The 15,835-nt window shown below is 44.9% G+C and overlaps 1 protein-coding gene across 1 annotated transcript in view; it reads right to left on the bottom strand.

Annotated features, from left to right (window-relative positions):
• Positions 1-15,835, bottom strand: part of LOC126996261 (G-protein coupled receptor GRL101-like) — a 140,406-nt gene that overhangs the window by 24,862 nt on the left and 99,709 nt on the right. Inside the window, exons 8-9 of the mRNA XM_050856637.1 lie at positions 5,357-5,504; positions 4,338-4,429 (exon numbers count right to left, since the gene is read on the bottom strand). Coding sequence (XP_050712594.1) covers positions 4,338-4,429; positions 5,357-5,504 — 240 coding nt within the window. The remainder of the gene's footprint in view (positions 1-4,337; positions 4,430-5,356; positions 5,505-15,835) is intronic.

The following is a 15,835-nucleotide window of genomic DNA, read 5'->3' as shown; positions in this document are numbered from 1 at the left end:
TGGGAAAGGAGAGGAGAGAAGCGGAAAAAAGAAAGGAAAGAAGTAAACGGATGAGGAAGAAAAAGAGGAAAGAGGAGAAAGGGAAAAATGAAGATGAGATAAGAAAAACTAAAATGGGTAGATGGGAATGGATGGGGAAGTAGAGGGGAGGAGAGGAGAAGAGGAGGGAAAGGGCAATGAAGGAGAAGGAAGCAAAATCGAGAGCTGCAGATGACGAGAAGGATTAGTGAAAAAGAAGAAAAAGAGGGAGAAGGGGAAAAAAGAAAGGGGAGGAGATGAGAAGAGGTGAGAGACGAAAGAAGAAAAGGCGATGACGCAAAAGGAGAGGATTAACAGGGAAAAATAATAGATGGTTTCTAGAGAATGCAGGTTTAAATGCTTCAGTTTATCCTCATACGGCAAGTTTCTCACTCCTTGAATCAAATTTTGTCATCCTCCTCTGTACAGATTCAAACATCTTGATATCCATTCCATAGCAGGGTGACCAAAACTGAACCGCATAATCAAGATGAGGTCTAACTAGTGCAAAGTAAAGTTTGAGGATGACTTCAGCTCCTATTGCTTACGCTCCTCGAGATGATACCCAGTACCCTGTTTGCACGATTCTTAGCCTGAATGCATTGAGCCCTTGGACGGAGATCAGTGCTCACTAAGACTCCTAAGTCCCTCCAACACCTAGACCTGCTTAAAGGAATGTCACAAGAACCTAAGAACCTAAGAACGTAAGGAGTCTGCAAGAGACCGGTAGGCCTGTACAAGGCAATTCCTGTGAACCTAAGCTCCCTTGAACCTAGCCCCACCTAACATCATGGTCCATGAATTTATCTAATATATTTTTAATGTGACTACCGCATATGCACTCACAATATGACTGCCCAACCTGTTCCACTCATCTACCACTCTGTTAGTAAACCATTTTTTTCCATGCAATTTCCCTGTTGAATATGAATTTATCAAATTTAAACCCATTACTACGAGTCCTACCAGGTTCTCTTACCATCAGAACCTTATAAATATCCTCCTTATAAAAGTCCTTCATCCATTTATAAACTTCAATCAAGTCTCCTCGCACCCTTCAAGTTTCTTGGGAATGCAAGTTTAATAGTTTAAGTCTTTCCTCATATGGCCGTGAATCATCTTAGTCATCCTTCTCTGCACCGATTCTAACATTTTGATATCAATTCTATAGTAAGGTGACCAGAACTGAACCGCATAATCAAGATGAGGTCTAACTAATGCTGAATATAGCTTGATGAAGACTTCGGCTCTTCTGTTGCTTACGCTCCTTGAAATGAATCCCAGTACCCAGTTTGCTCGATTTCTAGCTTGAATTCATTGTGCCCTTGGACGGAAATCAGAGCTTATTAACAGTGGGAGGGGTTTTTCCTACCTACACTCAGAATACAACACTTCCCGACAATGAATTCCTTCTGCTACTTCCCCTCCCAATCATATAGTCTGTCAAGCTCAACCTGGAGAACGCTGGTGTCCTGGTCTGATTGGATTGTTCTACCAATCTTGGTATCATCTGCGAACTTACTGACATTACTTCTAATTCCTGTGTCCAAATCATTGATGTAAATGATAAAAAGCAGCGGACCCAGCACCGACCCCTGTGGGGCTCCACTCGTTACAGATTTTTTACCATTGATTTGCACTCTCAGCTTCCCACCTCTAAGCCAAGCTCTGAACCAGTTCAAGACTTTCCCATCTATGCCGTGAGCCTGTACTTTTAGTAATAGCTGCGGTGGTGAGGGACTTTGTTGAACGCTTTACTGAAATATAGATGTAGTATATCATAGATTTCATCTCTGTCAACCGCCTCGACGAAACGAGAGACAGAGAAGGATTAGAGGAGATAAAGGACGATGAAGAGGAGGAGAGGAGAAGGAAGAGAACATAAGGTAATCGGATGGTGAGGGAGGAGAGAAGGGAGAAAGGAGTGAGAGAAGGGGAGAGAAAATTATCAAGATAAGTTACACCACTACCACCATGGTGCACCACCACCACCACCACCACAACCACCAGCACCCCCACCACTACCACCAGCACCCCCACCACCACATCAGAGGATTAAGAGCAGGGAAGGAAAAGGAAGAGGATGAAGATGAAGAAGAGGAGCTAAGAAGAGGAGGGGGAAGTAAAGAACGAAGACACATCACTGATATTAATATCCTTGCAACACACACACACACACACACACACACACACACACACAGACACTTTCTATCTTCCATCTTCCCCCTTCCTCCTTCCCTTCTTATCTCCCATCCTCTCCCTTTCCTTCCCTCCTTCCTTCCCTTCTTGTCTCCTATTCAACCCCTTTCCTTCCCTCGTTCCCTACACACACACACACACACACACACACACACAGACACCAGACACACACACACACACACACACACACGCACACACACACATACACCACACACACACACACACACACACACACACACACACACACACACACACACACACACACACACATACACCACACACACACACACACACACACACACACACACACACACACACACACACACACACACACACACACACACATAACCCCCAACACACACAGACACACACACACACACACACACACACACACACACACACACACACACACACACACACACACACACACATAACCCCCATCCCACACATACACTCACACACACACACACACACACACACACACACACACACACACACACACACACACACACACACACACACCCACACACACACACACACACACACACACAACCCCCCCTCACAATCACAAACACAAACACACACACAATATAAATGACTAGGTCGCTATTATTTGCGAAACACAAACAAACAGCAATTAAATCGAAGCACTAATGGACCGAATTTTGCCCATTGAAATTTATCTCCACATACCATGCACACACTTATTTGATTACTCTGCACTCAATACTGATGTTAACTAAACCTCTTTCATCTCCCTCCATGCACACACACCCACACACACACACACAAACACACACACACACACACACACACACACACACACACACACACACACACACACACACACACATAAAAACCGATTAGTCTTTTATCGCCCTCTTTGGTTGTCTAAATAATGAGATCAGTCAGTATGTTTTGATGTTTTCTCTAGATTTTTTTTATTTTTCTTTCCTCCCCTTCTTCTTCCCCTCCTTTCTCTCACTCATTCCTCTTTTTCTACTCCTCTTGTTCTCGTTCTTCTTTCCCTTGCTCCTTTTCCTTTTCCCGTTCTTCATTTTTGTAACTGTCTTCCCCTCCCTTCTCTCACTCATTACTCTTTTCCTACTCCTCTTGTTCTCGTACTTCTTTCCCTTCCTCCTTTTCCTCTTCTTTTTCTTCCTTTTATAACTGTCTCCGCTTTTTCCTTTTCTTCTCACGTTCATCTCTACCTCTTCCACCTCACACCTCCCTTCATTTCATCCCCTTTCCCCACGGTCTTCCCCACACTCCCCCAGGCTACCCATACCCCAGTTGGACCCTTCCCCAAGCCTCAACCTTTCCCCTCAATCCCCAGCTTGATTTTATATCCTTTACAAGCTCACACTACCCCATCATTTCATCCCCTTTTCTCATGGTCTTCCCCACACTCACCCAGCCTCCAGGACCCTAGTTAGATCCTTCCCCAGACCTCAACTCGTACTCACTCCCCAGCTTCATAACCCCCCAACCTTACCCCATCCATTCTTCAACCTAGCAAACAACATCCTCATTTCTCTTTTTACTCCTCAAATTGTTAAAGAGTTTCTCTCCCAACAAAATGACTACATTAGAACTCTTTGAACTTTCTTTAAAACAAGTTCCCCAGTGCATTAGCCTCTCCCAGCCGTCTATACCTTTTAATCTTTACTAAAAAATCCAGAAAACGTACCCGAGTCCATTCTCTTTCCCCAGTCAGACGCTTTCGCCTTTCACTTCAATAATTTCCAAAGGCCGAAGAGAAGATTTATCTGGTTCTCATGAGTGTTTTTCACATTCATGGTACAGAAGAGGGGTCAAACTACCACCAAGGTCCTAAAAAATCCCCCGGAGAAGACCAAAACTTCCATGAAAGCCCAAAACATACCCTCCGCTCACCCTTGTTCTTCATTCCCTCGCTTTACCATCCCTTCTTCCCCCTCTCCAGCATCCCTAACACACGTTCCTCGCCTCACCAGCCCTTCCCAGCCGACTTTTACTACATTCCCCCTAAACATACCCACAAACACCGTTCTTCCTTCCTTCCCCCGCCCTACCAGCCCTTACTCCTTCTCTCCTGCATCCCTAACACACATCCCTCGCCTCAGCCTCTCTAGACTCACCCAGGAACACGAAGACGGAGTACTGCCACCCGCTAGGCTTCTCGTGCGTGATGTGCAGCGCCAGACACACGCCGGACCGCCCGTAGAAGTTCCTGTAGGAGTGAGAAGACGAGGGAGTGAGAGGGGGATACATAGATAGAGACGGATATAGATTGATTGATAAACACTGAAAGATACATTATATAGAAAGAGAGATAGATAAATATAGGTAGTTAGATTGAGAGGCATAAATAAACAGATATATAGATATTAGGTAGACGAATAGATAGATAGATAGATAGATAGATTGATTGATAGACACACTGATAGATTTGTATAGATATACATTGATAAAATTAGATGGTTAGATTCAGACATAAATAAAAAGATAGAGATAGAGATATTATATAGATGGATAGATGAATAGATAGATGAATAGAGATGAATAGATAGATAGATAGATAGATAGATAGATAGATAAACACACACACAAAAAGAGAGAGAGAGAGAGAGAGAGAGAGAGAGAGAGAGAGAGAGAGAGAGAGAGAGAGAGAGAGAGAGAAAGTGTGTGCGTGATATGAATATGTGGAAAAAGGAAACTTCGTGACAGAAAATATTTGAATAACCTCCGAGTGTGTGTGTGTGTGTGTGTGTGTGTGTGTGTGTGTGTGTGTGTGTGTGTGTGTGTGTGTGTGTGTGTGTGTGTGTGTATAATAATAGTAATAATAGTAATAATAATAATAATAATAATAATAATAATAATAATAATAATAATAATAATAATAATAATAATAATAATAATGATAATAATGATAAGCGGTTTATTCATATGGTGTGTAGCCAGAGGCTGAAAATTTACATTTTAAAAATAAGTGCATAAGTGTACATAAAATATAAATATAAAGTATAATATAAATTAATCTAATATGAATATGAATATAAGTTCTCTCATTTAGTTACTTGCTGTTAATTAAATTTACAATGGTAGGGATGGGGTGTGTGAGTGTGTGTGCGTGTGTGTGTACCTGCGCGCCGCTCACCTGAAGTAGGGGATGTCGGACAGGGGCAGGGCGGCCAGGAGGGTGACGCACGCCCACACCACGCCCATGATGCCGCGGGTCCAGGCCATGGAGAGGCGCGGCACTTGGAAGGGGAACACGATGACCACCAGCCTCTCCACCGTGATGACTGCCGGGAGGGAGGTAGAGGGGGTTAGTGAACACTGTTTTGGGGAGAGGAAGAAGGGGTTATTATAGTGATGACTGTGGAGGGGAAGAGGGAAGGAAAGGGGTAACAGAGAGAGAAGGAGAGAGACTATAGTAAAACCATCTTGCTCAGACCGTTTTGGCGCTGGCTCGCGCGGGTCAGCCCCGCCCCGCCGCTCTGCCATGCAGTCCTAACACCTATCTCTTCCTTTCGTATGTCAGCTATTTACTACTTCTAAATTATTCTAATCAATAATTTGATAATCCAATAAGGCTATATAGTGTTAAAATTGTTTCTTTTTTTTAGGAATAACGATGATTTAGTATAAATAGCACAACACTTGACAAGGTTTTCCGACGTTGTCAGTGTGCTGACGGTCTGGACCAAGGCCGCCGCCAGGGTGAAAGCTTTGTTAGCTTTTTCTTTTCCACAAGATGAACCAATTATTCCTCAGTTTTTCATTTTTTATTCTATGGAATCTATAAAATCGAGCTTTATTATAGACTTAAATACACACAGAATATATGAAGTTTTCATATCGAGAGAGAGAGAGAGAGAGAGAGAGAGAGAGAGAGAGAGAGAGAGAGAGAGAGAGAGAGAGAGAGAGAGAGAGAGAGAGAGAGAGAGAGAGAGAGAGAGAGAGAGAGAGAGAGAGAGAGAGAGAGCGTGGAAGGCGACAGGGCGAGTGCTGCGTTTCACACCTAGGCTCTAATCTGATAACTGGTGACACAGATGTGGCAGCGTGGTGGACAAGGACGCGCCAGAAGCAACCAACGCGGGCTGATTCATACTATAGTCAATCCAGGAGGAACTGGCGGATTGGGAGGTGAGAGGTGCGGGTCAGCCCCGCACCGCACCCTGCCACACACTCTCAACACATCTCGCTTCCTCTCATATGTCAGCTATTTACTACCTTTAAATGAATTTAATTAAATAATTGGATAATCCAATAAGGTCATATAGCGTTAAGATTGTTTCGTTTTTAAGATAATAACAAATATTTTGTATAAATACCACGACACTTGACAGAGTTGTATTCCAACGTTGTCATTCTACACATCCAGAGCCCAGGTCACTTCTCTCAAGGTCATGGAAGGGTCAGCAGGAGGGCCCATGGGTGGCCCCTGCTCCTCTGCCTCTCCCTCCTCCCCTCTCCTGCCTCTCCACGTCGTTGGCTGCACAGCCGCGAGAAAGAATTCATTTACAATGTAAACAAGTACTTTTTAGACGAAAAAACAACAGAGGATTTATCATGCCACTCACAAGAGTAACTGCAAGAACAGCAAGAGCCACTAATGTTAGTGAAAGAACTATTGAAAGAGTCTGCCCCAAACTGGATCATGAGTGCATGGCGAACAGGTCACCAAGACAGCCAGTATGCTCGTCCCCGAAGAAGAGAGAGAGAGAGAGAGAGAGAGAGAGAGAGAGAGAGAGAGAGAGAGAGAGAGAGAGAGAGAGAGAGAGAGAGAGAGAGAGAGAGAGAGAGAGAGAGAGAGAGAGAGAGAGAGAGAGAGAGAGAGAGAGAGAGAGAGAGAGAGAGAGAGAGAGAGAGAGAGAGAGAGAGAGAGAGAGAGAGAGAGAGAGAGAGAGAGAGAGAGAGAGAGAGAGAGAGAGAGAGAGAGAGAGAGAGAGAGAGAGAGAGAGAGAGAGAGAGAGAGAGAGAGAGAGAGAGAGAGAGAGAGAGAGAGAGAGAGAGAGAGAGAGAGAGAGAGAGAGAGAGAGAGAGAGAGAGAGAGAGAGAGAGAGAGAGAGAGAGAGAGAGAGAGAGAGAGAGAGAGAGAGAGAGAGAGAGAGAGAGAGAGAGAGAGAGAGAGAGAGAGAGAGAGAGAGAGAGAGAGAGAGAGAGAGAGAGAGAGAGAGAGAGAGAGAGAGAGAGAGAGAGAGAGAGAGAGAGAGAGAGAGAGAGAGAGAGAGAGAGAGAGAGAGAGAGAGAGAGAGAGAGAGAGAGAGAGAGAGAGAGAGAGAGAGAGAGAGAGGAGGAGGAGAAGGAAATGAAGGGAGGCTAATGGTGGTCCACATAACATCTTGACTCTAATCCTACAATTGGAGACAAGATAGACTTACTAAGGGGTGAAGCTTGTTCAGAAAATTTTGACATAATAGCGATCACTGAGACATGGATAGACACTGCTAATAGAAATTTTAGATCATAATTTGAAATAACGGGTTATCAGATGGCTGGAGTAGGTAGGAAGACACCTACCGAACGGGCGCAAGCCACTCCCGGTGAGGTATATATGGGAGGTGAGAAGGGAGCTGAAGCCCTCCAAAGACCCTTCCCATGTCCTCACTAACCGTTTCCCTATTGTCTCACCAACACCGGAGAGTAGTTCAGCATGCTCTCTAAAGACAGATCCTCTCTTTATCCACACCACACTACATTCACACAACATATACACCTTTTCCCAAAATTGAAATTTCAAAATGGCGCACATACACCAAGCCTCGGAGTCCCCGCCTGGGGGGGGGACCACAAATTCCCCCAGGGAGGACTCCCCTTCTGGCTGCCGACCCGAGAGGTGTCTTAATAACTCCTCGAACCTCTTTCTTCTCAATTTCTGCAACATTCGCGGTCTTCGCTCTAATTTTCATTCTGTGGAACATCATCTCTCCTCCTCTAAACCTCACCTTCTCTTCCTTACCGAAACACAGGTTTCTGAGGCTACTGACAGCAATCTCTACTCTGTTCCCTCCTACTATCTCTATCCTTAATTTCAATCCAAAGCTGGATGTTGCGCCTACGTGCGCAACGACATCACTTGCTCTCGTGCTCACGACCTTGACTCTTCTGAATTTTCCACCATCTGGCTAAGACTTCATTGTCATTCTATTACTAAATACATCTGTGCTGTTTATCTCTCACCTAACTCTACCACCTATGTAAAATTCTTTGACTATTTGAATTCTAAAGTGGAGCACATCTTGACCCACTCTCCCTTCGCTGAAATCTCCATCCTAGGAGATTTCAATGTTCACCACCAGCTTTGGCTTTCATCCTCTTTCACTGACCATCCTGGTGAAAAAGCCTACAACTTTGCTAACCTCAACAACCTAGAGCAGTTGGTCCAGCACCCTACACGTATTCCCGACCGTCTTGGAGATCGGCCCAACATTCTAGACCTCTTCCTTACCTCAAACCCTTTTGCTTATTCTGTCAAACTGTTCTCTCCGTTGGGCTCCTCCGATCACAATCTTATTTCTGTATCCTGTCCTATCGCTCCTGTACACCCTCTGGACCCACCGAAGAGGCGATGCTTCTGGCATTTTGCTTCAGCTCGGTGGGACGACCTGAGGATGTACTTTTCCGATTTCCCGTGGAATGCTTATTGCTTCCAGGATAGAGACCCCTCTGTGTGTGCTCACCGCATCACAGAGGTGATTGTCTCTGGAATGGAGGCATACATTCCTCGTTCTTTCTCTACTCCTCACGCTAAAAAGGACTGGTTTAATCACGCTTGTACTCGTGTTGTCAATGATGGAGAGGAAGCTCACAAAAGGTACCAGAGCCTTCAAAATAATGCTAATTATGAACTTTACATTTCTGCCCGAAATCGTGCCAAATCTATTCTCCGACTAACCAAAAATTCTTTCATTAATAGAAAATGTCAAAACCTTGCTTTCTCTAACTCTTCCCGTGACTTCTGGCATCTAGCCAAAAACATCTCCTCCAACTTCACTTCTTCATCTTTCCCTCCACTCCTCAGTCCTGACGGCAACACTGCCGTCTCATCTATCTTTAAGGCTGAACTCTTCTCTCAAACTTTTTTTAAAAACTCCACTCTGAACGATTCTGGGCATATTCCTCCTACTCATCCCCCCTCTGACTCCTTTATGCCTGTTATAAAGATTCTTCAAAATGATGTTTTCTATGGACTCTCTGGCCTTAATCCTCAGAAGGCTTATGGACCTGATGGAGTGCCTCCTATTGTCCTTAAAAACTGTGCCTCCGTGCTGTCACCCTGCCTGGTCAAACTCTTTCGCCTCTGCCTGTCAACATCTACCTTTCCTTCTTGCTGGAAGTATGCCTTCATACAGCCTGTACCTAAGAAGGGTGACCGCTCCAATCCCTCAAACTACCGTCCTATAGCTTTACTTTCTTGTCTATCTAAAGCTTTTGAATCAATCCTTAACCGGAAGATTCATAAGCACCATTTTATTTCTGACCTTCCACCTGATCGCCAGTATGGGTTCCGCAAGGGGCGTTCTACTGGTGATCTCCTAGCCTTCTTAACTGACTCTTGGTCATCCTCTCTTAGCCGTTTCGGTGAAACTTTTGCTATTGCGCTGGACATATCAAAAGCTTTTGATAGGGTCTGGCACAAATCTTTGCTTTCTAAACTACCCTCCTACGGTTTCTATCCTTCTCTCTGTACCTTTATCTCCAGTTTCCTTTCTGACCGTTCTATTTCTGCCGTGGTAGACGGTCACTGTTCTTCCCCTAAATCTATTAACAGTGGTGTCCCACAGGGTTCTGTCCTATCTCCCACTCTTTTTCTGTTGTTCATTGATGATCTTCTTTCCAAAACGATGTGTCCTATCCATTCCTACGCCGATGATTCCACTCTGCATTACTCGACTTCTTTTAATAGAAGACCCATCCTTCAGGAGCTTAAGGACTCAAGACTGGAGGCTGCAGAACGCTTAGCCTCAAACCTTACTATTATTTCCGATTGGGGCAAGAAGAACCTGGTGTCCTTCAACGCCTCAACAACACAGTTTCTCCACCTATCCACTCGACACAATCTTCCAAACAACTATCCCCTATTCTTTGACAACACCCAGCTATCACCTTCCTCAACACTAAACATCCTCGGTCTATCCTTAACTCAAAATCTCAACTGGAAACTTCATATCTCATCTCTTACTAAATCAGCTTCCTCGAGGTTGGGCGTTCTGTACCGTCTCCGCCAGTTCTTCTCTCCTGCACAGTTGCTGTCCATATACAGGGGCCTTGTCCGCCCTCGTATGGAGTATGCATCTCATGTGTGGGGGGGCTCCACTCACACAGCTCTTCTGGACAGAGTGGAGGCTAAGGATCTTCGTCTCATCAGCTCTCCTCCTCATACTGATAGTCTTCTACCTCTTAAATTCCGCCGCAATGTTGCCTCTCTTTCTATCTTCTATCGATATTTCCACGCTGACTGTTCTTCTGAACTTGCTAACTGCATGCCTCCCCCCCTCCCGCGGCCCCGCTGCACTCGACTTTCTACTCATTCTCATCCCTATACTGTCCAAACCCATTATGCAAGAGTTAACCAGCATCTTCACTCTTTCATCCCTCACGCTGGTAAACTCTGGAACAATCTTCCTTCATCTGTATTTCCTCCTGCCTACGACTTGAACTCTTTCAAGAGAAGGGTATCAGGACACCTCTCCTCCCGTATTTGATCTTCCTTTCGGCCATCTCTTTTGTTTCTTTTTTAGGAGCAGCGTGTAGCGGGCTTTTTTTTATTATTGTTTTCTTTTTTTGTGTGCCCTTGAGCTGCCTCCTTTGTTGTAAAAAAAAAAAAAAGATGTTTCACAAAGACAGAAGGGGCAGAAAGAGAGGTGGAGTTGCGCTATATGTTAAAGACTCACTTAAATGTTTAGTTAACAATTCAGTCAAAACTAACATGGATTCAGAATCAGTTTGGGTGGACGTTAACAAAGGGAAAGAAAAACTAACTCTAGGAGTTATATACAGGCCACCCAACCTTAACAGGCAGGACACGAGTATATTACTACAGGAGATTGGCAGGGCGAGTATGAGTAGAAATGTCTGCGTAATGGGGGACTTTAATTATAGGAATATAGACTGGGAAGACCTAGTGGGTGACCTGGAAGCCGAGGACTTTCTTGAAGTTATACAAGATAATTTCCTTAAGCAGGTAGTTACTGAGCCTACCAGAGGAGATAACATATTAGACTTAGTCCTAACCAATAATGGGAACTTGCTACGTGAGTTGGAGGTGGGCGGAGAGTTATGAAATAGTGACCACAGAACGGTTCGTTTTAGCTTAGACTGGGCGGCAACCCGCGAACCAAACCCAGTGTTAGTGCCAGATTTTAGAAGAGCAAATTACGAGGGGCTTCGAAGACATCTTGAAGGGGTAAACTGGGATAATTTAGGGATTCATGAGGGCCAGAACTGCGGATTGGAGAGCCAGGAGAACCAGGTAGAAATGTCTTACAATAATTTAGTTAGAGTAATAGTAGAGGGGCAAGGGCAGCATATACCACAGCGAACACTTAGAAAAGAAAACAATGATCCTAAGTGGATGACTCGTGGACTAAAACACGAGATTGGGTTAAAGAAGGGAATTTATCAGAAAATAAAGAATGGTGAAACACATCTCAGGGGCCGGTACGTCGAACTATCTAGATTAGTTAAGAAAAACACCAGGATAGCAAAAAGGAACTATGAGATCAAAGTAGCAAATGAGGCGAAAAGTAATCCTAAGGGCTTCTTTCAAATGTATAGAACAAAAACACGGGAGAAAATTGGATCGCTGAAAACAAACACAGGGGAGCTAGTAGAAAATTACGAAAATATGAGTACATTGTTGAACGACTACTTCCTTTCAGTATTCACACAGGAGGATCGAACGACTATACCGGAAAGAGTTCAGGTGTACGAGGGCGGGGATGGCGATAAATTGAGGGATATAATCATTACCAGGCAAGTAGTTCAGGATGAGATAGATAAGCTTAAGAAGAACAAGTCGCCAGGTCCTGACGGGATATTTCCGAGGGTATTAAAGGAATTAGGCGATATACTCAGTGACCCACTAACCGACATCTTTAAGATGTCGGTAAATACTGGCTATGTGCCGAGCCTATGGAAAGTAGCTAATGTGACGCCGATTTTTAAAAAGGGGGACAGGTCAGTTGCTTCAAACTATCGCCCAATTAGCTTAACATCGGTTATAGGCAAGATGCTGGAGTCCATAATAGCCAGGAACATTCGGGAGCATTTAGAGAAACATAGTTTAATTCACGACTCGCAGCATGGGTTCACAAAAGGTAGGTCATGCCTCACCAATCTCTTGTCCTTCTACAATAAAGTATTTGAGGCGGTTGACAGAGATGAAAATTATGATGTAATCTATCTTGATTTTAGTAAAGCGTTTGACAAAGTTCCTCACCAACGACTGCTGCTTAAATTACAGGCTCACGGAGTAGAGGGTAAAGTTTTGAACTGGGTCAAGGCGTGGCTTAGCAATAGGAAGCAAAGAGTGCAAATCAATGGTAAAAGATCTGACTGGGGATGTGTTACGAGTGGGGTCCCACAAGGTTCGGTATTAGGTCCACTTTTGTTTATTATTTATATCAATGACTTAGATACAGGAATTAGTAGTGATGTTAGTAAATTTGCAGATGATACCAAGATCGGTAGAATAATTGAGTCGGATCAGGACGCTAGTATTCTCCAAGGTGAACTCAACAGATTGTATGACTGGGCGGATAAATGGCAGATGGAGTTCAATGTAGGGAAGTGCAGTATTCTGAGTGTAGGTAGGAACAACCCCTCACATAACTATTGCTTAAATGACACTCTCATAAGTAGGTCTGGGTGCGAGAGGGATTTAGGGGTCTTAGTGAGCTCTGATCTCCGTCCAAGGGCACAATGCATTCAAGCTAGAAATCGAGCTAATAGGGTACTGGGATTTATTTCAAGGAGCGTAAGCAACAGAAGCCCCGAAGTCTTCCTCAAACTATATTTAGCATTAGTTAGACCTCATCTTGGCTATGCGGTTTAGTTCTGGTCACCTTACTATAGAATGGATATCAGAATGTTAGAATCGGTGCAGAGGAGGATGACTAAGATGATTCAGGGGTTGAGAAACTTGCCATACGAGGGAAGACTCAAACAGTTAAACTTGCATTCTCTAGAAAGGCGAAGGGTGCGTGGAGACATGATCGAGGTTTATAAATGGATGAAGGGCTTTAATAAGGGAAACATTCATAAGGTTTTGCTGGTACAAGAGAACCGGGTAGGACACGAAGTAACGGGTTTAAACTGGATAAATTCAGATTCAACAGGGACATAGGCAAAAATTGGTTTACTAACATGGTGGTGGATGAGTGAAGTAGGCTTAGCAGTCATGTGGTGAGTGCCAATACAATTGTCACATTCAAAAATAGACTAGATAAATTCATGGACAGCGATATTAGGTGGGGTTAGATACAGGGGAGCTTAGGGTCAGAGGAGCTGCCTCGTACAGGCCTACCGGCCTCTTGTAGACTCCTGCGTTCTTATGTTCTTATGTTCTTAAGAGATGTGGCAGAGTGGTACGGGAGGAGAGACCCCCGCAGAAACCACCCAATCCGCCAGTTCCTCGTGGCTTCACTATATACGTAAAGTGACCGGCACGGAAAGTACCGTTCCGTACCGACAAAATATTCTTCAATGGGAAACACGTTGATGTATTCACACGGCCACGGACCGGCGCGGACCGTCACCGACAGTTGCCGGCTGGGATTGTCGGCGATTATATTTTGCCGGTCCGTGCCGTTACGGCCCGGCCCGGAACCTGTCAGTGTTGGAGAGTGTTTACACGCTTCCGGCACCAGCACAGCAGACAGGTGAGGCCTCGGGGGAGCGTAGCACCACATTCTCTCTCTCTCTCTCTCTCTCTCTCCTCTCCTCCTCTCCTCTCCTCTCCTCTCTCTCTCTCTCTCTCTCTCTCTCTCTCTCTCTCTCTCTCTCTCTCTCTCTCTCTCACGCAAAAGGTAACGCAGTAAAAAATATAACACTAAATGACAATATTAGAATATTAGCAATAACAGTATTCAATAAAACAATTATTGTCAATAATATCGAATTATCCAACTGTGCTTGTAAGGAAGATGCATGCATTCTATTAGAATGTGAGCTAGGGAGGAGAGAGACAGGTGAGGTGTGGTCAAGGCACAAGGGAGTGGTCAGCGCACCTGACTAATGACCTGACATGTGACCTGATCTGACTCCCACCCGAAGCCGGTCCGGTCACGGCCCGTATACTCGTTGCCAGGGTTGCTTGCTGCATGGTGTAGTGTGAATACACATGCTGTTCCCGGCCCGTGCCGGTCCGGTCACGGCTCGTTAACGTGCTGGTGTAGTGTGAAGCAGCCCTAAACGGTCTCGGTAAGATGGTTTAACGACAGTGATGACTGGGAGGCAGAGCGAGGGAAGGAAAGGGTGCACTGATAACTGGGAGGAAAAGGGAAGGAAAGACGTTAGTGATGAGAGAAGGAGAGGAGAGGGGTAAATGGTGACTGAGGGCAGAGGAAAGGAAAGAGGTTAGAGATGAGAGATAGAAAGAGAGCGGTAAAAGATGACTGTGGGGGAAGGGGAGAGGGACGAAAAGAGGTTAGAGATGAGTGAGAGAGAGTGTAGAGGGGTAAGGGATGACTGTGGGGAAGGGAAGAGGGAGGGAAAAGAGAGAGAGAGAGAGAGAGAGAGAGAGAGAGAGAGAGAGAGAGAGAGAGAGAGAGAGAGAGAGAGAGAGAGAGAGAGAGAGAGAGAGGGGAGAGAGAGAGAGAGAGAGAGAGAGAGAGAGAGAGTGTGAGTGTTGCTTGGAGAGAGAGAGAGTGTGAGTGAGAGAGAGAGAGAGAGAGAGAGAGAGTGAGAGAGAGAGAGAGAGAGAGAGAGAGAGAGAGAGAGAGAGAGAGAGAGAGAGAGAGAGAGAGAGAGAGAGAGAGAGAGAGAGAGAGAGAGAGAGAGAGAGAGAGAGAGAGAGAGAGAGAGAGAGAGAGAGAGAGAGAGAGAGAGAGAGAGAGAGAGAGAGAGAGAGAGAGAGAGAGAGAGAGAGAGAGAGAGAGAGAGAGAGAGGGGCTTCTTCATGAAAGGTTTAAATCTTTTTTTTTTTTTAGTGAACGATTTAGAACAAAGTCTGCCAAGGTTTGTCCTCATTGTGTGTGTGTGTGTGTGTGTGTGTGTGTGTGTGTGTGTGTGTGTGTGTGTGTGTGTGTGTGTGTGTGTGTGTGTAATTCACCACCACAGCCTGATCACGTGTTGGACTCGCAATCGCCAGCAGGTACCCTCCCGACATGAACAAGTGCTCTTTATCGTCGATCTCAGGGTACTGCCAGAACTTCACACACCACACATCCCATCCCCCTTGCTCAATGGGGACAGTAACCACTCCTAGTCAAAGGAAAGAATCCGGCCTGAGCGGGCTCGAACCGCCGCCCTGTCAGGCTGCGAAGCCTGGCAGAGCAGCGCTCTACTAGTTGCGCCACAGAGTGGTGTAATAATAATAATAATAATAATAATAATAATAATAATAATAATAATAATAATAATAATAATAATAATAAATGGTTTATTCACTTGCTGGCAGCCATAAGGC

Source organism: Eriocheir sinensis, chromosome 9 (genome assembly GCF_024679095.1).
Source record: "Eriocheir sinensis breed Jianghai 21 chromosome 9, ASM2467909v1, whole genome shotgun sequence".
Classification (NCBI taxonomy): domain Eukaryota; kingdom Metazoa; phylum Arthropoda; class Malacostraca; order Decapoda; family Varunidae; genus Eriocheir; species Eriocheir sinensis.
The sequence above is the reverse complement of the archived record's forward strand: the minus strand, read 5'-3'. Positions and strand labels throughout refer to the sequence as shown.